Source organism: Drosophila arizonae, chromosome X (assembly GCF_054131065.1).
Source record: "Drosophila arizonae isolate 15081-1271.41 chromosome X, UAZ_ARI_1.0, whole genome shotgun sequence".
Taxonomy (NCBI): domain Eukaryota; kingdom Metazoa; phylum Arthropoda; class Insecta; order Diptera; family Drosophilidae; genus Drosophila; species Drosophila arizonae.
Window position 1 is genome coordinate 1,753,872 of NC_142927.1, and position 24,315 is coordinate 1,778,186.

A 24,315-nucleotide genomic window follows, 5' to 3' on the forward strand; every position below is an offset into this window, starting at 1 on the left:
ATTTGAATATTTCGGCTGAATAGCTGAATATGAGCTAAATGGACTCAACAAATTTCTGGGAAAATGTATTCCTATGATATCTGTATTCCTAGTCAGTCCTTTATATAGTGTTGTCATACATAGCTCGCATAACATCTTTTTCAGGTCTATTTGGAACAAGCTATTCGCTAACCTTCTCGATAGATAACTAGCTACAGTTTCCAGAAACAGAATCACTTTGTACTTCAGCTCTGGCTTTTGCATTGCATGGCCCTTAGAGGGCGCGGTCTATTGAGATCTGTTTGGATCCACTTTGATCTATAGCTATAAACTAAATAGAGTGTTTGTTCTCCAGAAAGAAAAAAACAAAAACAAAATGTTACTAGCAGCTAAATGAGTCTAGAGTAGTCAAGAATATATAGTATTGCCGATCAGGTAGCACTTACGCTACATATATAGAGAGAGCTCTTCAAATAGAGATATAAGTACGTGATCGTAAGGTTATATGGAAACGTAATGGTTGGTCCAGTTCGAATAAAGCATTGTTTCTCTTCACACTAAGCTATATATGGTAGATATTTATATATATAGCATATATCTAAAGTGCATATTATATAGATTTTAAGCTAAGTTTCGCGTATTCCTTGTGTGCTCTCTTTAAACTGGAAACTAAAAACTTTTACTACTGATTTTTATGTATCTGTGTTATAATTATACTAAAAAGCATTTAACTAACCTATATATATTCAGCTATATATCACATATATATAGCCAGATATGTGTATATATATATATCACAGTTTTCGCAAGCTTTTCAATTTAAGGAACTCTTCAAATATCTATAGAGATATAGATATAAATATATATAGTACATTAAGTCTATGGCATTTACTATTTAACAACTGATGTTTCCTTCGATTTTTGATCAAGTACTCCATAATAATATCTAGTTGTATACCTATTAAGTACAATCAATTATGTCCACAAAAGCAGCTCTCCAAGTTTTCAAGTTACATAAATCAATGAAAAAAATTGAGTTCGGAAACTGACTCAGAATAAGCCGAAAGTTAATTCACTATAAAAGTTTAAATATAAAAAAAATAATACAAAAAAAAAAAAAAAATCAAAATTATGTTTCAGTTGGAAACTTACTAAGAGTAAGCCAAATAATATAGGCACTTCACTAAAAACTAAACAGGAAAAAATCTAAAACTAATTAAAATGCATATAAAATTAATAGGTTTACTCATAGTAAGCCACAAGATATTAAAATAAAAATAAATAAATAAGGAAAGAAAAACTAAAACCAATTAATTGAAAATCTACTGAGCCAAAATATAAAATATTTCCCAAACAAAAAAAAATTTAGTATATATAAATAAATAATGAATACTTTATAATTGAGGATTAGAGAATTTACTTAGAGTAAAACCTAATTCCCTAAAAAAGAAAAATTAAATACAAATAACAAAAAATAAAAGAAAATAAACAAAACTTGAGTTGGGGGAACTTACTAAGAGTAAGAAAAAATATTTTAAAACTAAAATAATATACAATTTTAGCTTTGATTAGAGATTTAAGATTAGTTTTAAGCCTACGATTCGCAGTACAAAAACGCAAATGGATTCTTTTGAGCAACAATTTGGGCACTATCAGTCAGTCCACTTGACATGTGGCTTAACATGCATGTTAGGGCGCATGTCAAATGAGCAAGCCAAAACCAACAAAATTTGCTGCCGTCCGCAATTTGTTAAAACGGTTTGGACAATTATGCAATTAAAATGGAATTTTTTATTTAATTTTATTATTATTATTATTTTTTTTTTATTATTTGTCAATTTTATTTAAGCCCTAAACAATGCGTAAGCATTTGAGAAAAATAAGATAAAAATAATAATATATATATAAACTGTTGTCAAACAAGAGTTGCGAAAAAATCGGTAAATAGTTAATATTATAATATTAATGCAAAAGCCCATTTTATATGGAATACTAAGTAGCATAAACCACGCAAAAAGCAAACAAATTAAACTAAAATAAATAAATGAAACAAAAATAATTAACACAAAGAAAAACTGCAAATAAAATAAGATAAAAAGTTAATGAAATTTAAAAAAAATAAAATTAAAAAAAAAAAAAATATATATATATATGTATCTAGCATTGGCTAAGCACAAGTTTCTAATAAAGAACAAAAGAAAACCAAAACAACAGATAGTCAGAGTTTAAATACCCTGTAAATTTATGAAGGTGCTTGCTACAGGGGAGTGGGTATATACCGCACCGGTGAAGCACCGCTCCTCTGTCCCACACAGCTTTTGTTAAGGATAACTTCTTTGCCCATTGCTCGTGATCCATCAGAAATATTGGGCCCTCGAGCTTTACATGAAATAGGTACATCAAATTTGTCATATGAATGCCAATTAGGCCGGTCAACATGCATCCCATATCTGAAGCCGTTGAAGCATGGCGATTCGAGTCCAAAATGAGTTAGTTTACTTAAGGCTAGGTCATATAGAACTGTGATCCAAGGTTTCTTGACCCAGAGCTCGATCAACTGCATCGAATTTGGTCTACGGATAGCATAGGACACTCCCAAAATATTTCCTAGATAACTCACCTATAAACTAATGTAGATTTGCCGCAAATTTTATTTGATGATATGTTATCTTACCGTACAGACTGGACGTCTTTTCCCATTCCACATACCATAATTCAAATATCGAGCTACCTTTGTAGCAAAGACTCCTCAAGCAGAGTTCTGTTTAGTGAGCCATAGCTCGGCCAAATGCCTCAAATTTGGTCTACGGATACTTCCTAGATAACTCACCTGTGATTCAATCTGGAATCACGCAATTGCATACTCCAATCAATGGAACATTGGCTTCAGAGTCTAGGCTAGATTGATTTAACGCAAGATATTGGGCTATTGCTCTTGATCGATGATATGTAAATATATATATGCTATATATTCCATACTCAGCTAGGATTTTGCTCTTATCAAGTTGACTTTGCTCCATTTTATCCATTACTCTGTTGCCTAACTGTATTCTTAAAAGTTGGACAAAGTTTAAGGAGCTCGACAAGCTGATCATGCTATTAAGGCACAGATGAGCGCCTGATAGCGTTTATAGATATCTATATATACATATATATAGCGATTTATATGTACGTATATATGTATATAGTTAGTTCCTTTCTTATCGTCAATGTATTTCACATTTTATTGATCAAATACACTTAATTTGTCGGCACGTTTTGTTGTCGTGTATCGACTATATAGCATAGATCGAAATGCTATATAGAAGCATGTTCGTGTGTGTGTGTGAGTGTGTGTACAGAAGAAGAAACAAACAACCGACTAGTTGAATTAATTTGTAACAATTTGTATTTTGTTGCCTTTTCCTAAACGCTTTGTTGTTGTTCTCTTTTTTCTTTAACTAGCATAATTAGCTATTGTTGTTGTTGTTATTGTGTAGGAATAGGCTGCAGTTGTTGGTTGTTAGGTAGGTAGAGTGTAACTTCCTAAATATATTGCCTAGATACGACCGGGGAAGGTGCCGCTCTCGCGCTGATCGTCCCACTTCTCCACCCAGGCGTTGGGGCACATCGACTTGTAGACCTTCTTGAAGTAGTTGCATGGCTCAAAGTTCTCGCCGCGCTTCTTCTGGCATCGATGGTAATCCAAATAGGATTGGTAGCAATATCTGGTCACGTTCTGATTGGGGAAACGTGGATCGAAGGGGGCAGTCTCCATCTTGTAGGCGGACATCGTGTCAACTGTTGTTGATTTATCGCTGTTTTTCGATTTCGACATGAAAAATTGCATAAACGGACTTTTAGAGTAAACAAAACAAAACAAACCCAAAAACAACGAACAACGAATGAAAAGCCAACAAAAAGTGATGAATTGAATGGTAAATGATAAAATAATGAAAGCATAGAGACAGAGTGTGGGGCACAATATCATGGGTAGGAGCAAAAAGAGAAAGAGAAAGAAAGAGAAAGAGCGAGTTCGAAGAAAGAGAATGCAAGTCAACATAGACAGATATGGAGAGTCAAAGTAGACAGAAAGAAAATATCATAATAGACAATAGTTTAGGTTTACAGTTAGTTTGGTATGGGAAGATTATACAGTAAAGAATAGTGAAGGGCAGATAGAGATATATCGTATATAGTCAACATTGACAAAGAAGGAAATATCACAGACAGAGCGAGGGAGAGTCCATGTCGATAGAGAGATAAATATTGAAATAGACGGTATGAAACAAAGAGATGAACAAGGGGAAAGAGCGTAGAGAAAAATGTAGGTGAAATAGGTGTAATGTAATAAATATAGTTAAATGTAAATTAATCATATAAAAATGTATATTATAATAATAATATAGCAATAATAATAATTAATGATTTCATAAAAGTCGCAATTCAATTCAAGTCGAATTTCATTTCAATCGAGCGCGTTAAATAGGGAAAGATAAAAGAGAGAAATAGAGAGATATATAAGGCATACAAAATTCTGCACTCTGTTGGCTTTATAAGTAATTACACACACTATGAGCTGAGCTTTATCTTTAGATATATATAGTATTTAAATATAGAAATCCGTACAATCTAGCGCTTAATCTAAATATTGATATATATATATATATATATATATATATATATATCAGATATATATATATCAGATTATACTGTATTTCTTATCTACTAATTATGTTTCTTTTCCGATTATCCCCATCATTTAGATGTGTTGCAAGTTGCATACAAAGTCAGTTAGTATATATAGCAAAGGAGATGTGCTTGCCTATTCGTATCAAACTCTTAACCATATATAGAGCTATACATACATATATAGCTGATTGTATTTTTGGCAACCAATTAATTATGTTGGTTGTGCTTATTGCATTTTGTGATTAGTTTTTGCCTGCGTTCAAGTTCATATTTTCGTTTGTTGTGCGTACACCTGCATATATATATATATATATGTGTGTATGGGGTTATGTAGATGTAGTTGTATGTGAATGTGTTTCGTAGACTATTTGACCAGCGGTCTTTTGCCATTATCCGTATCGCAGGCATTGCTCTTGTACTTGTTTACTTCAGCCAAATACAATGACCAAAAGTCTTTCGGGTCCACATCTCTCTCGCTGGGTGTCTTCAATTTGGCAACGACGCCCGTTTTTAAGATTTTGCCACCACGTCGACGTCCAACCATTGGTGGCGGCGGCGCCGATTTGCCAGTCGCTGCAGCGGCTATATATGGAGCAGCTGGAGTACTGGCAGCGCCTGCAGCAATCGCTGGCAGAGCACCAAATGGACTGATAACTGAATTGGGCTCCAACAGCGACTGTGGCTGATCGCGAAGAGTAGCTCCTGCTTTGGCATTAGCTGCGGCTACTGCTGAAGGGGCTGCAGTGGCTGGTGAAGCTGACGCAGCTACATCTGCTGTTGGCTGCTGCTGCTGCTGTTTTTCTTGTTGACCCTGCATCTTCTTGAACAGCTCCATGAAGGAGCCATCGTTGGCAAACACGGGATGCGATGCCTCTGGCTTCGGCGGTGGATACACTTTGCCTTCGCGTGCGAGTGTCTCGCGTAGTTTTGCTTCGATTTCACGATGTATACGCTCCTTATCGAATGGCTCATCCGTATCGAGATTGTAATAGGCGCCCACGGCGGACATTGTATTATCCTTGGCGTTCATTTTATCGCCTCCATTACCATGGGCACGACGTGCTGATGCAGCTCCTGCTCCTGCCCCTGTTGAAGTGGAGACGGAGGAACACGACGTTGGACTAGGACTGCGACTCTCTCGTTGATAATAACTGCGTCTCGAATAGTCCCTGTCCCATTCCTTCTGGCGATCACGTGAATCTCTACGATGACGATGCTGGTGCTGCGACTGATAATGATGACGACGACGCTGGCGCTCCAAGGAGCGACTGCGACTCCGGCTGCGACTACGACTGCGGCTATAGCGGCGTTCGCTGCGTCGACTGCTACTACGATCCTGATAGCCAGCGCAACGCTGTCCCCCGCTACGCCGCTGCTGATGCTCACCGGACTGCTGCTGCTGTTGGTAATAGGGTAAACGTGCCGCAGACATTTCCGTTCGGCGAAAGCGACGTCTGACGATCTGCAATTCAAACTGTGCCGCGTTAAATTCAAACAATTGCCGTTTTGTCGTTATACCTATTTACAATATAATGCTTGAAACGATTTTCGTCATGGAGATGACTTTTCGCTCTGTCGCCAACAATTTCAAAAACATAGTCTTGATTCGATTGATTCGTTTTTATGTTGCTTTCTTTGGATTTCTTACAATTTGCCTGCTTCTTTTTGCCTGGGTGACCATATTCTTATTCGTTTTTATCTCATGCATTATGCATGTGCTATTGCATTTCCGATGGCAACACGCACACACAACTTGCAATCTATATCGCTGATGGCAGAGTTGCCATACAGAATCGCGGCAAGCTTTCATTTTCTGCTATCACTAGGAGCACATGAAAGAACATGGTACTGTATGCGTGTCTGATTAACTGCAAGCGGACCACAAAAATCACACACTCACAGGATCAGGTTTTGAAGCTGGTGAAAAAGACATACATATATGGTCACTCTGAGATCTAAGGCAATTAGAATAATGTGAACCGAAATTCATAACCTTATGCAATTGCAATTTACTTGTTTGGATTGTTCATTTTTGCTTGATTGTTTGTTAATAAGGAATAGTAAAATTTACTTGTATGCTTTATCCCACGTTTGCCGTTGTTGCTGCAGCTCTCGCCGTGATGTTTTGATGTTTGTTGTTCTTGCTGTAGATATCCGCAAAGTATTGCCACACTTTTTTCTGGCTGCACTTGCCTGGCTGCAGCTGGAGCTTGAAACGAAGTTCGCGCGATCTGGTGCGTTGGGTCGCGTGCGATTAATAAGTTTTATTTTGTGCTTGGTTTGCTGCTGTTTGTAACTGTTTAACTGAAATCGGTTGGGAGCGGTTTTTTGTTTGTCCTGCATGGAAAAATGAACTTGAACGCATGAATACAAAACGTTACTTGAATCAAATGCGCTGTGCAAGTAGATTGTTTATAATAATTACTTCATTTTCTCATTTCTTTACTTTTATTTTTCTTACTTTTTTAGATATATTCGTTTGTGGTTAGAATACAGATACGAGATACTTAACGGGGCAGCATCGAAAATTGCGTTTCAGCGTACAATCCGAACTTATGTAACTAACGTCTAAAGAACTTCCAACTGTCATTTTTTTTTAGCTTATATTATTATCTTACTCTTATACCAAAAGATGAAAACTCAGCAAATTGTGTGTAATACAAATTAATTAGGAGTTATGTAATTTTTTCTTTGCCTGCTGCCCAAGCCTTTGCAGCCAGCGGCGTTGAAAATGTGTATGTGTAAGTAGGAATGTGTGTGTATTTGTGAACTTATGACAAATATTTGTTTGCGTGTGTGTTGTTGCATAAATACAATATTCTGTGTCACTGTTTTACAATTTGTTTTAGTTGCGTACTGATGATACGATTTTGTTGTTGTGCTTGTTGCAAAGAAAAAAAAACATACCTTTGTTATTACGGAAAGTACAATGAAAATTTTTCAACTGCTGGATAATTCTAGCTGTGTTACGAGCACGAACCAATCGACGATAGTATATGAAATGTACGATAAATGTTATACAAATATCGAGTAAATGTCAAAAAATTGACAGCTAAAGCGGGGCTGCCAGATGACTAAGAGCGCCATCTGCCGTTATTTTAACAGCACTACGGCTGCTCTCACATATGATTTGGCAACTCCAGCAGTCTGCCTGATCTGACGCCATCTACCGTGCAATTTGTAAATTGTAGCTTACAGCGATGCATTATGCACATATCGTTATCATTTTTGCTAGTCGTATTTTGCATTTTCTACAAGCGAAGTCTTAATAGTTAGATGTTTTGTGCACGGTCACAAAGCATGGGCCACTGATTATTGGTTTGTAGTGGCTGTTGATAATGGACTGTCATCCATCAGAACGCGGTGCAAAGCCAAAAAGCAATCGCAACAAACAACAAAGCCAACGCATTGTACGAAAACTTCCGCCTCGTGCAACAAACGACAAGCGAAATAATATTTACATTACAAGCAAGTCAGACTTTAAGGTAAGCAATACATTTCGCTGTAAACAATCCATTAATCACTTTAATTGGTGTATAGGCCCAACAAAAACGATGCGAGGATCTGTTGAATGCGGGCACTAAGGAAATCTATTTGCATTGCATGGGTTATTCGATAACACGTGGGCTTAATTTGGCATTGCGACTTATCGATAACTCGGACGGTGCTCTAAGCTACGCAATAAACACATCCACTATCAAGCTGGTGGATGAACTGCATCCACTTTGTGATGAGGACGACATAACCTACAGACAACGCAACAATTCCGCATTGCACATAAAAATCTTCAATAACAGTCTGTTCGATATTGTGGTACCCAAGCTGCCAGCACAGACGAGCTGCACAGAGGTTAACATTAAGAAGCCACAAAAGAAACAGAAATAGAGAGAGAATCATGTTTAAACTGTCGGAGCTGGTGCGCTGGCTGGGCTTAACGGAATTCGAGATTTTAGTTAATCTGTGTGGGCTGCTTGTCTTCACCATCTCACTAGCCTTCAAGATCTCTGGTACATTGAATAATGTCTTACCAGAGGTAATGTGTGATTGGTTCAGCATATTCAGTCCATTATTCTTTATCGATATTTGCAATGCTTATTTTTGCGTTATTGTTGGCATACGCATGTATTTGGATTCAGATAACAAACGGAAGGCGTTGCATCGGTTCATGTGGAGCACATATTTCCTTGTACTTATCGCGATCTTTAAATATTTGTTATGTCTAAAGCTATCAGGCAAAACAGGCCTTGAGTACAGTGAAGTCTTCTCACCAATTTTTGTGCTGCTCCAACTGGTAGCAGTACGCGCCTGCCAGTTGCCCAACTCTATTTAAAAAGCCTACACTATATATTTATATATATATATAAGCCCCCTGAAATGTATATCATAAGTTATATAGTAATGTAAGAGAGTTATAAAAATCAAATACATGACTGTTTTAAATATAAATCCGCTTATTATTAATCGCTGTATATTTAAACGACCAGTTCAACTGAGATTCAGCTAGGATCACAACTCTATTGATTGCAGGGCCGCCAATAATCTTAAACTTTTTATTGTAATTGCTATTATTTGGATGAAAATACTAACAACATTACCTTACATCCGTAATAAAAGTAACATAAACATCAGCCGATAATCCTTTAATTTATCAATTACATTTAGCTATAAATTTTCTATATTCGTTGAAGAGCCCTTAACATTTAAAGATTTCACTGATAAGTATCGATTAATTATATCGATGACACCAAATAAAAAGAGATAGAAAGCCTATCGGTAATCCAGTCAATCGAGTGTCTTGCAGTTCCATCGCACGGCGTTCGCTCTGTTTTATTCGTTTTTTATTTTGTTTGCGGTGCGCACACATAGAGATGTCGACTTTAAATCGCCCCAAATCTCCGCATACGCCCACAGCCATTAAGAAGGGCGAGAAGGAGGATAGCATCTGGGAAAAATTCAGTACACTCGGTCGCAAACGCGGCACACGAGAAGGTGAGCTAGATCAACCCCCACCATTCCCCTCGGCAAGCCCCTACACCCAAGCGAAACGGAATAGCTCAGTGAAATCTGCAGAATACGGCCAAATATGGTGACAACATAAACTGAAGCAATTTGTTCAATAGATGCTTACAACTATATATTCATTCGTCCTATGATATACCCAAGGAACGGCAAATTGCTGTGTATACTGCTAACAGATGTGCATTGAGTCTCTGTCTGTGTGCTAAACAAAAAAAAAAACATTGCGTCATTTACATTTGTGACGCATACAAACGAACAGACTGATCGGTTGTTAGTTGTAGGTGTATGTTCGAATATGACTGTATGTGTGTTCATTTGAGTTAGGGCACTCAAACTAGAGTTTTGCTCGTGCCGCTCCAAAAATTTATAACAGAAAATTATTTTTATTTAGTGTAGGTAAATTATTATCAATACAAATTTTGCTTTTCCCTTAGCAGATTAATTTATTAATTTTTATTTTAAATGGCAAGCGCTCATCTCTAACGATGTCGCTCGCCTTGTCACACTGGTGACGTCACCAGTTATTGTTTACATTTTTCCTATTGCATGCTCACTCATACATACTCTTCCAATTTGTGTCTTTTACAGTTAAGAAGCTCCAAGAAGAAGGAAAATATGCAATCGATTCGCCTGGCTCGCCCAATCAATTTGATATACCGCCCGAGGATTATGCGCTGCGTAAGTGATCGAATGAATCATCGATAGAATATGTCTGTATACCTTGTATTATCCGAACCGTTAGGTGAGCATGAGCAACGCGCCGTGATTGATCCACAATCGATCAATGATCCAGAAATGCTAAAGCTGCAAAGAATTCTCATCGATTGGATTAATGATGAGCTAGCGGAGCAACGCATCATTGTCCAGCAACTGGATGAGGATATGTACGATGGCCAAGTGCTGCACAAGCTGTGGGAAAAGCTAACGGGAAAAAAATTGGATGTACCAGAGGTAACACAATCGGAACAGGGACAACACGAGAAGCTAAACATTGTGCTTAAGGCCGTTAATCATGTGAGTGAATGCCGCAACAAAAACAATTAACTTGGCCAATACAAAAATAACGTATATTGCTCTCAGACCCTTGGCTTCCATCAGAAAATACCCAAGTGGTCGGTGGCTAGCGTTCACTCCAAGAACATTGTTGCCATATTGCACCTGTTGGTTGCTTTAGTGCGCCATTTTCGTGCACCTGTGCGTTTGCCAGAGAACGTTTTCGTCACCGTGGTCATAGCCGAGAAAAATGCCGGTGTTCTGAATGCACAGTGAGTGAAAGATTTGCCCGTGTGTCTCCATAATCGATGTTATTTTCGTTTTCGTTTTGATTTACAGGAAGTTCCAGGAGCAAATCACCTCGGAATACGATGATTTGGGTATGCGCTGTGAAAAGGATGCATTCGATACGTTAATCGATTGTGCACCCGATAAGTTGGCCGTCGTAAAGAAATCTCTAATTACGTTCGTCAACAAGCACTTGGCCAAGCTCAACTTTGAGATCAACGATCTGAACACCGATTTTCGAGATGGCGTTTATTTGTGCTTGTTGATGGGACTCCTGGGCGGATTCTTTGTGCCCCTCCACGAATTTCATTTAACCCCGCAGGATGTTGACCAAATGGTTAGCAATGTTGCATTTGCTTTCGATCTGATGCAGGATGTGGGACTACCAAAGCCAAAGGCCAGGCCCGAAGATATTGTCAACATGGATTTAAAGTCTACGCTGCGTGTGCTTTATAGCTTGTTTAGCACATTCAAAGAATTTGCCTAAATGCCAACATCTTTGCTACTTTTTCTCTTAATTTCTAATCATTTTTGTTATACATAAATTATTAATGCGTGCATGTAGATGCAATTTAACTTTACCTAACTATTTATATTTTAATATATTTGTATGTGTACGTGTGTATGTGTGTGCATCTAACACATTTGTTAACTGTAGTTGTTACTAAATGAATTTTATATACATTTTTGATTGTATTAAAACCAACAAATAAAAAGTGCCTTGACAATTGAAAATGTAGTTTTGTTACTGTAAATCTACAGATAGACACGAAATTACGTTTCGCCGCACGGCTTTTCGTTTAATGTAGTTTTATTTTCCACACATACACACACACACACGTTGAGCGACATATAGAGAAATGGAAAAAGTATCAAAAAATTATATTGTGTAGTTTGGAATTATCGTCTTAGTTTAAAAAAAACACACGAAAGAGGAAAAACCTGCGTTTTGAATTAACGTGCACTAATCGAAGATATTTGTGGCAATTTAGCAGCGCTGCCAGACTTTTGGCAGCTAGTAAAACAACGACCTGCAGCGATGTTCATTAACAGTGCCTCAATATTGCGTTAATCGAATAAGAAAAATCGGCGTTGAATACATCGCTGTTAAAAAAAATCTACAGAGTACAAAGAACGACTCAGATTTGCGTTAACGGTAAGCAGCTGACTGCCCATGTGGAAAGTATTCATTCGACGTCACAGCTATCAAAGTAAGGTAGCTCCTAATCGCGAGGGCGCCCGATTGATTATACGCCGTCTACAAAAAACTGTTTTGCGAATTTTGCGTGATCCCGATTTCAGGATGTCAAAATCATCATTTCAGCAGAAGCCAGCGGAACCAGAACCTCAGGTGGATGGTGCGCAATTTAACGTGCATCGAAATGGAAAACCGGATAGCAATTGTCGCACATGCAACGATTTCAAGTCATGGTCCAAACAGCAGCGCCTTATATCAAATACGCAAGCAGCTAAGGTATGTCCTTTTATTGCTGTTGGTTTTAATTTTCTTCTCGTGATTTAAAAATACACATAATTGCTCTCTCGCCCTCTCTCTCTCTCTCTCTATCCCACAGGAAAAGCATATAGCCGCCAGCGAAAAGCTAACTGTAAATGCAGCCGGCGTCGCCGCACCCCGAGAAGACTGCCCCTTGGATAAGGTACGTCTTGGCATATCTACTTGGGGCCTGCTGCATACCATGGCTGCCTTTTATTCCGATAATCCCACTGACACAGAAAAACGAGATATGCGCACCTTTTTCGAAGTACTCTCGCGTTTATATCCATGCGAGTATTGTGCCAAAGATTTTCGCTCAGAGTAAGTGCAAACTGTTTGACTCGCTGCAAGTGCAAAAAGGTGACCATATAATATTTTGTATACCCCGCAGTATCGAAGTGAATCCCGTAAATGTAAATTCACAAAAGGATTTAGCTATGTGGTTGTGCAAGTTTCATAATCGAGTCAACGACAAGCTTGGTAAACCACTCTTCGACTGCAGCAAAGTGAATGAGAGGTGGCGTGACGGCTGGTTGGATGGATCCTGTGATTAGGCTTAACATAATAAGCTGCAAACATAGATACGCACGCTTATATATATAAGTATATATAAATTTATATACATATATATATGAGTGCTATATTCACACACACTACAACAGATAGTCAGACGCACAATGCAACTCTAGCTGATCGGTCAGATACCAACCTATCCAATTCCCACAGTTAAATCGGTATGGTTTGGCGACATTTGGATCATTGATTGTTAAACATATTTGGACAAGCTGGTCAAAACGGAATGATTCCAATCCAGTTGGCTGCACAGATGTACAGATTCAAGTCCAATTTTACCAGAAAGAACGACAGTGAATCAGTTCCGGTGCGGTAACGAGAGTACCTCCCTACCATTATTTCGCAATAACCGCCGGCAATTGCAGATATTCATATATGTATGTATATACATATATGTTGTAATAGACAAATGTTAAGGTTTAATTTTGTATGTTGGTCGGTCGCTGACTATGTAAGAGTTGTATTGTGGTGCAAAATTTCGTATTTTCTGTTTGTATTATAATAACATTATCTAAAAACAAATGGTGTTAATTGTTTTACTTCTTGTGATTTACATATTTGAATGTACATATAAATTACAGTGATTAATGCAAGAATTACATCAGATTGCATGAATTTCGCCATCCCCTCCTATGGATTTGTCAGCTGATAGAATTTTAGCTTCCATTTTCTAACAGTTCGATGCCCCTATCATCGCGAACAGCTGACTAGGTGTTGCATCACATAGACATTACAGTAATCATGAACAGCTTTACTTGTGGCTCGACTTGTGTGTTGTGTGATGAATTTTTTTATCATATGGTGCATTTACGCATATCTATTCATGAAATATAGCAATTCGCTAATGTTTAAAACGGAGATCATATTTGTTCACTTTAGCGAACTTCCACAGTAAAAGTTACTAGAAATAAAAATGGAGCAAACTATACCGCCAAATTGCGCGGAGTTGCCATATCGCAAACAGCACATTTCTAAAACTTTATCAAACGTTCTAGCACTTGCAGTTTCATATGTATACTAATAAAAAGCAGTATGCTACTTTCGTCCCAAAATAAGTATGAAATGTTTAGCTTTATTTAAATTATATCCTAGCCTGGTCTGTTGCTCCATCTTAAGTTAAAGGTCGTATGTGTTTTTCACGTATTGCGCTCTCTCCATTCTCGCAAACCGCCATACTGGCAAGCTCATACCGAAAAGTGCGCTCTCTTTTCGCTCAATCTATTTCGATTACATACTTTAATCGGTGGGCTCTGGCAGCTCGTTTCGCGTGCTTTTTAAATGAACTAACTATTCGCATAAAGTTGTCGAGCCGAGTGGACGTACTGGTTTTCATCGAGCTATAGAAATAAAAAGGTTCGCATCAACGCGCTTAATTAACCAACTAATTTGTCGCTAAACTTGAGTGTACTAAAAATAAGTAAAGTGAGTTATTTCTTGAGAACAGGTTGTTTAGTAGAAAGAGAGCAGCAACAATTTTCTTTTTTTTCTCTTGAATCATGAACATTTCCCAAATTATTGATAAAATCAAAGAGAAGTTACAGCTGAACGTAAGCCTTAAATGATGATTGCCGTTGTTCTTGTTGTTGTGCAGAAGATTATTTCACAAGTTTTGCGCACAATGTCTACGTATTATATATGTATGTACATATACATTCATACAACTGCATATACATACATATGTACATAGTTTTGTTGGCACTCACACATACATACATGCTGCTCCCGACGTTTCCGCTGCTTTTTTTCATCGCAATTTTAGCCGGCAGCAACGTCATATCGGCAGCGGCAACGACAGTGGAATCGATTCTATCATTCGATCATTTTTATTGAAATGAATTGAAAGTATTTTCACATTAGGCACATAATATTGTAATTGCAAACGTTTAATACTAAATGTACACAATTTCGTGCCATTTTTGCCTCATACCGTAAAATTCCACAAATTCAAAAGGTCACGAAGGGGAAAGAGTCTGCAAGTCATTCAGTTATTGCACTTTTCGTTTTGCGCCCATCTTCTACAATTGGAAATATTTGTTGGTCCGCCATTTTTTTGGATCAAGTTTCGCCATCTTTGTCTGTGCCTTTTGAAAGGTCTATGGAATGCTGGGTCGAATGGAAGTTTACATTAAATTAATATTTGCACGATTTGCACTTAGTCTTTATTCTTAAATATATGTTTTCTCAAACAGACAAAATGTACCTAAACGTAAAGAAAAAATAGAAAAAATCAAAGGACTTAGGTTTTGGTACGTTCGCAGTCTTAACACTCGTAGTGAAAACGTATCTAAAAGCTACGTGGAGCGATCGGCTTTTGGTTCGATTGTACCACAGCTGGCGTCGCTTGATTGCATATGAAAAATCCTAACTTTATTTGAATCCCTTTTCTCAGATGCCACAACTTCAAAAACCCGCACCCGAATTCTCCGGTACCGCCGTGGTCAATGGCGCCTTCAAGGAGATCAAGCTGAGCGACTATAAGGGCAAATATTTGGTGCTCTTCTTTTATCCACTCGACTTCACCTTCGTCTGCCCCACCGAGATCATTGCATTCTCCGACCATGCGGCTGAGTTCCGCAAGATCAATTGCGAACTGATTGGCTGCTCCACGGACAGCCAGTTCACCCATTTGGCCTGGATCAACACACCACGTAAACAGGGTGGTCTAGGCAACATGGACATTCCACTGTTGGCCGATAAGTCGATGAAGGTGTCTCGTGACTATGGTGTTTTGGATGAGGCAACTGGCATTCCATTCCGCGGCCTCTTCATCATTGACGATCAGCAAAATCTGCGCCAGATAACGATCAACGATTTACCAGTTGGCCGTAGCGTGGAGGAGACACTGCGTCTAGTGCAGGCCTTCCAGTACACTGACAAGTATGGCGAGGTGTGCCCAGCCAACTGGAAGCCCGGCCAGAAGACCATGGTGGCCGATCCCACCAAGTCCAAGGAATACTTTGCCACCACACCCTAAGCTAACCATATATGTATGTATATATATATTCGCCCAATTTGATGCGTTGCGATATTCTTCCATTAGATGGAAGGGAGAAAGAGAGAATACGAAGTGGAAATCAAACTGCGTCGCACTTGCATCAAATGGAGAGGCTGCTCACATACACACAAACTAGCACACACACACAACTGCACCCACATATTATAATATAATGATAATCTAGCGCTAGTTCGCACTATATGTACCAAGTACTAATTTACCCCGAACCCTTCCCCCTACAAGCAACACACATAAATGTATACATGTAATTTAAGCAGAAAGTTTTCACAAGTTCTGTCTTACTTGCAACAATAAAGCCGCATTGAATCGTAATTGAACACGTGGGCCGGTGGCTCAAATCGTTTACTTATTTTATCTGCGCAGGTTTAGTCACTCCCTTCCGCCGGCCGGTATTACCGGCCATGTCGACTTCGACTTTGCCTTATCTTTCGACTCTGCCCACAGCTGATGAATTAACTGGACGACCGTCTGGACGTGATAACGATTATGGAAATCTTTAGCCGCTTCCCGTTAAAATCGACGTGCTGCACGTGTATAAGTGACTCTAGCTCATTGGCCCACTGCCCAAGTGCAATTCCCGTTTTCTCGTTTTCCATTTCGTTGCGTGTGAGTGTACAGCAGAAGCGGTTGGTGCAGCGCTGCCACTTCCACTTGCTACCCGCTAGATCTAGCTTTTTTCCTGGAAGGCTCAGCTTGCTCTTTAAGCATCTAGCCCATTCTATGCTACACAACTTAGTACCAAGCGAAACATAAAGGTGATCAGTTCAATAAGATCGTTGAAGCATTTTATATGTACATATGTATGTATGTGGGTATTTTGCGCCTAGAGCTTCTCAAGCGTTCGCAATGCTGTCGGCCGGTGTTCGCCTTAGTGTTGGTTTCAGCATCACAGCAGACTTTGTTCTCATTGCTGTTGTTGTTGTTACTTTTGTGATTCTAGCTCATCACGCGTTGTGCTATTTAAGACAAGGTCTACATCCCCGTCTCTTTGGCCAAACTCGTTCTTACACACACAGTCTCTCACACACACAAACAGAGGCGCATGTGTCGGCAAAGCTTTCAGCGGTTGCTGCTATCTCATAGAACCAACTAGAAACCAACCAACAAAAACCCTTTCAAACCGCTTGCCGGCTGCGCTGCTTTTGTCAAATGCACACACACATGTGTATACATTTGTATGTATGTAATACATGTATTTATGTACATATTTTAGGAGCGCAAGTAAAGCAACAGCTGCTGGAAATAAGTTGCTGCTTCATTTGTGAATGTACGTGTATACAGCATGTGCTGGAAACACATACATACATACATACATACATTTGTATGAATATTTATGTAATTTTAAAGCAAAATCCTAGCTTATAGATTTTACATATGTATGTATATATGTATGTGTGTACATACATACATATATATGTACATACATGTGTAAGAACGTTTCTTGATCTGCTCTAAGCCGCAAATCGCCAATTTGTTGTAAAGCTGTTTTGAGATAGCGCCCCAAATGATAATGAGTTAAAACAATAATATTATTGGCTTCGGAGCGGCTGAATCATAGGAAACGAATTTCTAGTGTTTGCGCCTGACAATTTGAAAGGTAAAGTAAAAGTCGAAGAAAAAACATTCTCTAAAAAACAACATAATCATCATGATTATCAAAATGCTCGCCAGACCGCTAAGTTCCACCGCAACAGCGAATCGAAGACGTTGCCAATGCTTCCCCACGCGATTATTTGGAAGCTCTTAGAAAAACAGGCATAACTGACAGGTTGAGTGCATTACATGAAATGACATTGCAATAACAAGTCACAATATATGCATACACACACACACACATACATATATAGATTAAAAGTTCGCCGGCAATATAAATTATTAGTTTTGTTGGCGCAAAGTTTTATGGGTTGCTTTGATACAATTTATATAGTATGTACATACATATGTATATACGATGAATATATATGTGTGCATGTATTTATATAGTCAGAAACTGATAAGGAAAGGTAAAGTCACGATAGACGCCATTTCGAATTCCGTGCGGAAAATAAATATACCCGATATTTATGCAGGTAAGGGTATACACACACATATGTACATACTATTGTATGGTATGCGTAATTTTGGGTCCCCAATCTGGCGTATCATTTCAATTAAATATGAGCATTTCTACACGTACATATGGCCTGCTTAACTATGCTCACACTTTGTAGAGATGTTAAGTAGCATGTGGCGTGTGATATTATTGATAAATCTAGCTAATTGATATAAATCAATCTAGATAACTATTTCTGTATAACACGCAATGGCGACGATGACGATGCTTTATTGCTTGTCTAATCCCTATTTAATTACTGTAAATTGACTATTGATTGGGGTCCTTTGCGTGTGCCAATAAATTGTCAGTTGTTGGTTGTGTTCCATTTCTCTTTTCTATTGGAATATTAACAGTTTTTAATCAAACCTAAGTTCGATCAGTTGATTATCGATAGTGCCTAAAAGTGTGCAGCACATTAATTTTCAATGGCCGATTAATTAGCGACCTGCCAACTCGGCTTAAACACACTTTGCTAAACATTGGACGAATTCTATTTGATTTTTGATTGTTAATTCGTAATCAGTAAACTTATTTCTATTTGCTTGCAACTATTATCCTAACGCCGTGATTTTCCATATAGCTTGTTTTTCTTTCCCAAGTAGCGATGGGAGCGGGATAATTCAAAGAAATAACGGTTACGATGTGTAATAGTGCGTGAATCACTAGAACAGTTACTTGTTTTTAGGCTAGTTGCAGCGCTCACATTATGATAATTCTTAATATCTGAAATAAAAAAAACGTTATGTGTATTGGGACAATCTTTCTACCTATTTAATGATTTAAGGGATATCTCACTATTCTTGCCGTTTATATATTGCATAGTTTAAGCGAATATAATTTTTTGCGGCTTTCCACACGTGCATACGCACAGCGAGTCCAAACTACTTGACACAAAACAATTGCTTATAGGGAAATTTACTGTTTTTTACTTAAGAGCTTAAATTTGTATGTCATATAAAAAAGGATTGTTATTTAAAAATTATGTATCCATCATTTTATTTCGCGTTTTATTAGTGGAACATTCTTGTCTTGAATGAACGATGTTGGTATTTGTTGTTCAAATGAACGTGAAACGATTTTTCATTTTATCATTTATCGCGACGGGGAAATAAAACAACTTTTACATATTTAAACTCCCCACACACACGAAATAGCTTTAGATGTTGTTAGCTTCATTCTCCTACTGCTCCGCATTTAGAAGAAGAATCCAAGGATTTTGCCACCAAGATGTTTTCTCCTGGCCTCCTCGTGATCCATAATGCCGCCGGATGTGGTCAGAACGACATAGCCAAACTGACGAGAGGGCAACAGGTTGTTGGTCCACTTCTCAATGTCGTTGATGGGCACATCGAAGCGTGGCGAAATGACGCCGCATTTGTTCAAACGTCCGGTTAGATTAACAACGATCTTGCCAGAGCGGTGATCGTCGACAATCTCGAATTCGCCGATGTAGCCATGCTTCATCATCACAGTCAGGAACTTAATGATGACTTTGGAGCAGGGGCGCAGAAGCACCTGACGCTTGCCGCGCTTCTCGGCGTTGTTAATGCACTTCAGGGCATCGGCCAATACGTTCATACGCACCATGGCTGCAATTAAAAACAAATCAGTTTCTGTTTTATACAAAATACAATACACAAAAAAAAAAAAAAAAAAAAAACTGTCGGTATGCAAAAAGAAAACACGTGCAAGTACGGCGCCTTAAACACTAGTTGTGCGTGTTTGTCAGTCTCCTTTCTCTTTCCCCCGTAATCCAGTCACTAAAGTATGAGCAGGGCAAGAACTCTGTTCCCGGCTATGTAAACAACAACAACGCCTAATTTTGAAAATTGTCTCGCACATTACCGGCAATATTTGCTACCGCCAGCATTTACTGGCGACTTTTCTGACATTTTCCACTACCAGATCTCAGTTACAATGGAAGTAGTAGTAGAACCGACAAGAACAACAACAGCACCAACCACAGTCACAGCACAGCTGATACTGTTAAACATGACCGCCAAAGGCGGCGGCCTTTTGTACATTTTGTCACAAAACAGAAAAAAATAAATAAAAAAAAGTGTTCTGCGTATTGCATAGCATTGTTTTTATATGCACTGATAATGTTCTCAGTTTTGTACATTTGGCCAGCCTTTGGCGGTGTACTGACGCTGTCAACACATATTTTAACTATCGTTTCATACACAATAAAAAAAAAATGCAATGTCCGAGTGTTTTGCACAAAAGTTTCAAGGCGCACGCACAAAATCCATAGCGCATATTAAGCAAACGCTAATTTATCAATAATTGCTGTATTTTTAACAAGAATTCTGGTAAAATTTCACGTAGATTACCTAAGATTTAATTTTGTGGTTTTTCAACACAAATTTACACGACCGCGAACGTATCGGAAAAGAGGAAGTCCATCTTGCCGCATTTGACAGCTGCAGCTGTCAGTGCTACATACACACGGTTGCTAATAAAGCAGAGTTGCTTTGAGTAAATTGTAAGCGTTAAGCAGCACCGATTTTTATTCGGGCATTTGGCAACACTAGAGCTGTAATAACAATATGTCGAAACAGTAAATATTTATTCTTATCTAAAATATAAATATACTAATTTATTTATAATCTCATAGGTTTGGTTTAATAATACCTGGAAAACAGAAGAAGCAACCGGAAAGGCCGCCACATCCGCCAACCAAGCCTTCCATCTTCGATGAGAGCAGCAACAGTTCAGTTAGTGATAATGATGCAGGTGGTCCACAAAAGCGGCTCACCGGTAAAGCCGGCGTGGTTAGTGGCCCCAGCCTAATGGAGCGTCGTGTGGCAAAAAACATTCAGATGAAGGCCCTGGCCGAGGATCCAACTATATTCCAGTATGACGAACTATACGATGATATGGACAACAAACGGGAGGCGGCTAAAGAGACGAAAAAACTTGAGCCACGAAAAGCCAAATACATTGGCCGTCTACTGGAACATGCAGAGCGACGTAAGCTGGAGAACGAACTGCGCGTCGAGCGCCAAGTGCAAAAAGATCGCGAGGCAGAAGGCGAAATGTATAAGGACAAAGATACATATGTAACTGCTGCGTATCGTAAAAAGCTAGAATCCATACGACAGATGCAAGAGCAGGACGCACGCGATGACTATCTAGAATCTATTGGCGATGTGACGAAGCAGAAGGATCTCGACGGTTTCTACAGGCATCTATATGAACAAAAATTGGGCACACAGCAGGAAGTAATCAAGCCCAAGACGGCGCCCAGCACAGAGGACGTGGCTTATAAGCCAATCAAGCGAGAAGGACAAATTTCAAGCTCAACTAAACAGCGCATCTATAGAAGACAGCGCTCCTCGCTGGACGACAACGATGATACGACTGCCATAGCAACTACTCCCACAGCTGATAGCAAAACAGGCGCAGTAAAAGCGCATTTGGCCAACAATATAGATGCCGATTCAGACTTTAGCATTGACGACTCCAGCGACGAGGATGAGCCGGCGACAGCAAAGGCAGTTGCCGACAGCAATGCTGAAGACCAGTCAAAGCCAGCGGCAGAGGTCGCGGACAAGGAAAAGCAGCCTACTCTGGAAGCAGAGACTAAACCGCAACAGGAACAGTCGCAGCCTACAGAACAAAGCACCGACAATAGCATTAAGGAACCAGATGTGGAGACGGTTGTGCGAAAACCCATTGATCGCAGCTATATTTGGCGAAAGCGAACCGTAGGCGAGGCATTTGATAATGCTCTAGCCCGGTATCATGAACGCAAACTGGCCAGACGTGCCTGATCCCTGATCCTGTAATTTTATAGCTCATATAAATGCTGACTGCTGTTTCTCCAGTTTCCTTCATTTCAAACAAAACAATAACATGTATATATTTACTTGTATGTATGTGTGTCTAAATGTGAGTTTGTACTGGCTTTGTATAAATATTTTGCATAGCTGTAGAAGGACTGAAAAGAGGACAACGATACAGTAAGCACTTGCTACATGTATCGCCAAAAGTTAGATTTGTTAAATAAGTTAAGCATTTCAAAAGTTATAATAATAATTGTATATTTGAATAGTGGTATTGTAATATAGAATTAAATTTTATTCAAATTATATGAACATAAATAAATAATTTACTAACATTTTTGTGTTAAGCTGCTTTCACTGTACTCCATTTATTTTGTATGCAGGAAAAAAAAAACACTACAAAGCCCGAGTTGCCGTTCTTTTTATTTTTTACTTTTTTTTTCAATTTTACTTTTGCTTAGCCACAAATGCCGCAAATCCCTTTTATAAATAGGTGTGTCCGCCATAAAAGTGAAAGCCGGCAACGCTGACATGCTTGGGCACCATTTTTGTTGCAGCGCATTGCAGGCGTTCATATAAAACATACATACATATATATATACATACATACATATATATGTTTATATATATATAGACTGCAACCAGGACTAGAACGTGCTTCTGTCAGTAGCATTTCCTTAGTTTTGATGCTGTTGATGCTTGCCCGTGTCCTCGCCCTGCTTCTTCTGCTCCGCCTTGTCAGCGAAATTAATAGCGAAATCCATTTTCTATTTGGCAAAGCTGACTAGTGTCCCCATCTCGGTCTTTCGCACAGCTGCAGTCCGGCTGCCAGATATCTTACATATGCGCTCTGTTTTATTTATGCTGTTGCCCCTCCGCTCACTCTCTCTCCCTTACTCTATGCCGTTTTGCTCGCTTTCTCATCCGCTTTCTGCTTTCTGCTGCTGTCTGCGTTCAAGCAGATGGCTGTGGCTTCCTGCAGGTGGCTCGGCTTTGATTGTGTCATCAATCACAAGTTGCGGTTGTTTTGTTTACGCTAAGAGCTGTACTATATTTTAGGCAAATTAATAGACATGCTAACTGCAGCGCATTCTGCTTGCGCTAGAGGGAGAAAGGGCTATGTCAGATCGACCATAACGATTCGGTATCTCGCTCTGCATCGTGCAAGCGATCGCGACTTAAAGCTTTTTGTTTCTCCGTCTCTTTTGCTTAAAAAATGAAAGAGTTAATTTGAAGAAGCAAAAAGGCAAAAGAGTACATAGAGTGGTGTATGTATGTATGTGTATAATGACTTGCAGATACATGTGTACATATGTATATGTATTTGTGTATGCGTGTATGGCAGTCATTGTGAGAAACCGTAAGCAGAGTATATTCTATTCGACTATTCTCGCTTCCTTTAGTAAAACAGATTACGGTTATTCTTAATATTTTTTGCCTGGGATTTATACATCCATGCATATGTACATATGTATGTATGTTTATGTATGAATAAGCTATTACCACTACCTTGCATATGACCATGTTGTGTGTGTAGTAATATGACCCAATTGTCTCAATATGTAGTACCAACAGTAGCAACAGCAACCGAGGCTGCAGCGTGTGCCCAATGCGCCCTAATCAATTTGTGATCATAATTACATGGCTTTGGTTTTGGTCATCCGCCTCTTGGCCTTTGGCGCACGAATCGAACAATTTCAATTTGGCCCGAGCGTTCACAAGGCAAACAATGCAACGTATGGGCTCCATCTATACCCAGAGCAATAAACCAGAGCAAAGGCTTAAAGATGTGATCATTCACGTGTAAATTCAATTATCAAAATTTCGAATGGCCCCGCTTCCAACTGCTGTGGTCACTCGACTCCTGGGGCCTACTCTCTATGTGTGTCCGTGTGCATGCACTTGAAGAAAAGCTTTGTACATAAAGAAATGAAATAGTTCACAATTTTGACATTGGTGTTTATTTATTTTTTTTTAATTTTTTTTTTTAGATATCAACTAAAATAAAAATAAATTATATTTATTTAATATTATTATTACTATATTTAATATATTAATACATATTAACAATGCATAACAATATATTTCAGATTCAACAATATTCCACAGAGCTTAGAATTTTGTAGATCTGGCAATATTGGTTAACGAATTAATTATAAAATGGATTGTAAGCTTTTCGTAAAGTGTTGTCCCTCATCTATGTGTGCGAGTGCCGATGCGCTTGTATGAGTGCCTGTGTGTGCTGGTGATTTATATATGTGATGCAGACGCAGGCCAAGGCACAGGAGCAGGCGCGTCCAAATTCCGCTGCAATGGACAGCAGCGGCCGTGTAATGAAAAACTGCGCATGGCTCGAAAGATGTGCAAGGGTTGCCCAAGGGGGCGAAAGTTGAGAACG

The 24,315-nt window shown here is 38.8% G+C and overlaps 9 protein-coding genes and 1 long non-coding RNA gene across 19 annotated transcripts; 6 read left to right on the forward strand and 4 right to left on the reverse strand.

Annotated features, from left to right (window-relative positions):
• Positions 1-3,349: 3,349 nt before the first annotated feature.
• Positions 3,350-7,698, reverse strand: COX6B (Cytochrome c oxidase subunit 6B). Of its 3 annotated transcripts, none has more exons than XM_018015438.2 (2): positions 7,558-7,698; positions 3,350-3,776 (listed from the first exon to the last, which is right to left on the reverse strand). In XM_018015438.2, exon 2 carries the CDS (start codon positions 3,749-3,751, stop codon positions 3,518-3,520), a length of 234 nt encoding a protein of 77 aa, XP_017870927.1. In that variant the 5' UTR covers positions 3,752-3,776; positions 7,558-7,698; the 3' UTR covers positions 3,350-3,517. The 3 variants fall into 3 exon arrangements, with proteins under 3 accessions (XP_017870927.1, XP_017870926.1, XP_089331692.1); XM_018015437.2 differs by having other exon boundaries at positions 3,350-3,815; XM_089475566.1 differs by lacking the exon at positions 7,558-7,698 and adding an exon at positions 7,269-7,481.
• LOC108619103 (uncharacterized) lies at positions 4,326-7,681 on the reverse strand. Of its 5 annotated transcripts, none has more exons than XM_018015430.2 (3): positions 7,558-7,681; positions 6,722-6,987; positions 4,326-6,112 (listed from the first exon to the last, which is right to left on the reverse strand). In XM_018015430.2, the coding sequence occupies exon 3, from the start codon at positions 6,080-6,082 to the stop codon at positions 5,015-5,017; it is 1,068 nt and encodes a 355-aa protein (XP_017870919.1). In that variant the 5' UTR covers positions 6,083-6,112; positions 6,722-6,987; positions 7,558-7,681; the 3' UTR covers positions 4,326-5,014. The 5 variants fall into 5 exon arrangements, with proteins under 5 accessions (XP_017870919.1, XP_017870918.1, XP_089331684.1 ...); XM_018015429.2 differs by having other exon boundaries at positions 4,326-6,124; XM_089475558.1 differs by lacking the exon at positions 7,558-7,681 and adding an exon at positions 7,112-7,262 and having other exon boundaries at positions 4,326-6,124.
• Positions 7,699-7,822: 124 nt separating the features above from the next.
• Rpp20 (ribonuclease P protein subunit p20) lies at positions 7,823-8,554 on the forward strand. The gene is made up of 2 exons (XM_018015434.2): positions 7,823-8,135; positions 8,191-8,554. Exons 1-2 carry the CDS (start codon positions 7,989-7,991, stop codon positions 8,533-8,535), a joined length of 492 nt encoding a protein of 163 aa, XP_017870923.1. The 5' UTR covers positions 7,823-7,988; the 3' UTR covers positions 8,536-8,554.
• LOC108619107 (transmembrane protein 203) lies at positions 8,546-9,096 on the forward strand. Its single transcript, XM_018015435.2, has one exon. It carries the CDS (start codon positions 8,546-8,548, stop codon positions 8,978-8,980), a length of 435 nt encoding a protein of 144 aa, XP_017870924.1. The 3' UTR covers positions 8,981-9,096.
• A 316-nt stretch (positions 9,097-9,412) lies between these two features.
• parvin (beta-parvin) lies at positions 9,413-11,685 on the forward strand. The gene is made up of 5 exons (XM_018015428.2): positions 9,413-9,639; positions 10,258-10,347; positions 10,412-10,683; positions 10,750-10,934; positions 11,002-11,685. The coding sequence occupies exons 1-5, from the start codon at positions 9,519-9,521 to the stop codon at positions 11,435-11,437; spliced, it is 1,104 nt and encodes a 367-aa protein (XP_017870917.1). The 5' UTR covers positions 9,413-9,518; the 3' UTR covers positions 11,438-11,685.
• LOC149267780 (uncharacterized) lies at positions 9,506-10,261 on the reverse strand. The gene is made up of 2 exons (XR_016271262.1): positions 9,779-10,261; positions 9,506-9,714 (listed from the first exon to the last, which is right to left on the reverse strand). It is a non-coding gene; the product is annotated as an uncharacterized LOC149267780 (long non-coding RNA).
• Positions 11,686-11,828: 143 nt separating the features above from the next.
• Positions 11,829-13,540, forward strand: Alr (Evr1_Alr domain-containing protein Alr). Of its 2 annotated transcripts, XM_089475561.1 has the most exons (4): positions 11,829-12,424; positions 12,525-12,766; positions 12,837-13,048; positions 13,108-13,540. In XM_089475561.1, the coding sequence occupies exons 1-3, from the start codon at positions 12,125-12,127 to the stop codon at positions 12,997-12,999; spliced, it is 705 nt and encodes a 234-aa protein (XP_089331687.1). In that variant the 5' UTR covers positions 11,829-12,124; the 3' UTR covers positions 13,000-13,048; positions 13,108-13,540. The 2 variants fall into 2 exon arrangements, with proteins under 2 accessions (XP_089331687.1, XP_017870920.1); XM_018015431.2 differs by having other exon boundaries at positions 11,831-12,424; positions 12,837-13,540.
• A 671-nt stretch (positions 13,541-14,211) lies between these two features.
• On the forward strand, positions 14,212-16,351 carry Prx2 (Peroxiredoxin 2). 3 transcript variants are annotated; one of them, XM_018015433.2, is made up of 2 exons: positions 14,212-14,371; positions 15,408-16,351. In XM_018015433.2, the coding sequence occupies exon 2, from the start codon at positions 15,408-15,410 to the stop codon at positions 15,990-15,992; it is 585 nt and encodes a 194-aa protein (XP_017870922.1). In that variant the 5' UTR covers positions 14,212-14,371; the 3' UTR covers positions 15,993-16,351. The 3 variants fall into 3 exon arrangements, with proteins under 3 accessions (XP_017870922.1, XP_089331689.1, XP_089331690.1); XM_089475563.1 differs by having other exon boundaries at positions 14,282-14,440; XM_089475564.1 differs by lacking the exon at positions 14,212-14,371 and adding an exon at positions 15,240-15,264.
• Positions 16,352-19,094: 2,743 nt separating this feature from the next.
• On the reverse strand, positions 19,095-20,572 carry RpS15Aa (Ribosomal protein S15Aa). Its single transcript, XM_018015436.2, has 2 exons — positions 20,463-20,572; positions 19,095-19,718 (listed from the first exon to the last, which is right to left on the reverse strand). The coding sequence occupies exon 2, from the start codon at positions 19,714-19,716 to the stop codon at positions 19,324-19,326; it is 393 nt and encodes a 130-aa protein (XP_017870925.1). The 5' UTR covers positions 19,717-19,718; positions 20,463-20,572; the 3' UTR covers positions 19,095-19,323.
• LOC108619101 (uncharacterized) lies at positions 20,539-22,252 on the forward strand. The gene is made up of 2 exons (XM_018015427.2): positions 20,539-20,689; positions 20,747-22,252. The coding sequence occupies exons 1-2, from the start codon at positions 20,679-20,681 to the stop codon at positions 21,903-21,905; spliced, it is 1,170 nt and encodes a 389-aa protein (XP_017870916.1). The 5' UTR covers positions 20,539-20,678; the 3' UTR covers positions 21,906-22,252.
• The last annotated feature ends 2,063 nt before the right edge of the window (positions 22,253-24,315 follow it).

Excerpts from the sequence above, each read along its gene's own strand:
- COX6B (XM_018015437.2), bottom strand. The coding sequence starts at position 3,808 with ATGCAATTTTTCATGTCGAAATCGAAAAACAGCGATAAATCAACAACA.
- LOC108619103 (XM_018015430.2), bottom strand. The coding sequence starts at position 6,082 with ATGTCTGCGGCACGTTTACCCTATTACCAACAGCAGCAGCAGTCCGGT.
- Rpp20 (XM_018015434.2), top strand. The coding sequence starts at position 7,989 with ATGGACTGTCATCCATCAGAACGCGGTGCAAAGCCAAAAAGCAATCGC. Across the intron at positions 8,136-8,190 it reads CAAGCAAGTCAGACTTTAAG|GCCCAACAAAAACGATGCGA; the intron begins GTAAGCAATACA and ends ATTGGTGTATAG.
- LOC108619107 (XM_018015435.2), top strand. The coding sequence starts at position 8,546 with ATGTTTAAACTGTCGGAGCTGGTGCGCTGGCTGGGCTTAACGGAATTC.
- parvin (XM_018015428.2), top strand. The coding sequence starts at position 9,519 with ATGTCGACTTTAAATCGCCCCAAATCTCCGCATACGCCCACAGCCATT. Across the intron at positions 10,684-10,749 it reads TGCTTAAGGCCGTTAATCAT|ACCCTTGGCTTCCATCAGAA; the intron begins GTGAGTGAATGC and ends TATTGCTCTCAG. Across the intron at positions 10,935-11,001 it reads GCCGGTGTTCTGAATGCACA|GAAGTTCCAGGAGCAAATCA; the intron begins GTGAGTGAAAGA and ends TTTGATTTACAG.
- Alr (XM_089475561.1), top strand. The coding sequence starts at position 12,125 with ATGTGGAAAGTATTCATTCGACGTCACAGCTATCAAAGTAAGGTAGCT. Across the intron at positions 12,425-12,524 it reads CAAATACGCAAGCAGCTAAG|GAAAAGCATATAGCCGCCAG; the intron begins GTATGTCCTTTT and ends TCTATCCCACAG. Across the intron at positions 12,767-12,836 it reads GCCAAAGATTTTCGCTCAGA|TATCGAAGTGAATCCCGTAA; the intron begins GTAAGTGCAAAC and ends TATACCCCGCAG.
- Prx2 (XM_018015433.2), top strand. The coding sequence starts at position 15,408 with ATGCCACAACTTCAAAAACCCGCACCCGAATTCTCCGGTACCGCCGTG.
- RpS15Aa (XM_018015436.2), bottom strand. The coding sequence starts at position 19,716 with ATGGTGCGTATGAACGTATTGGCCGATGCCCTGAAGTGCATTAACAAC.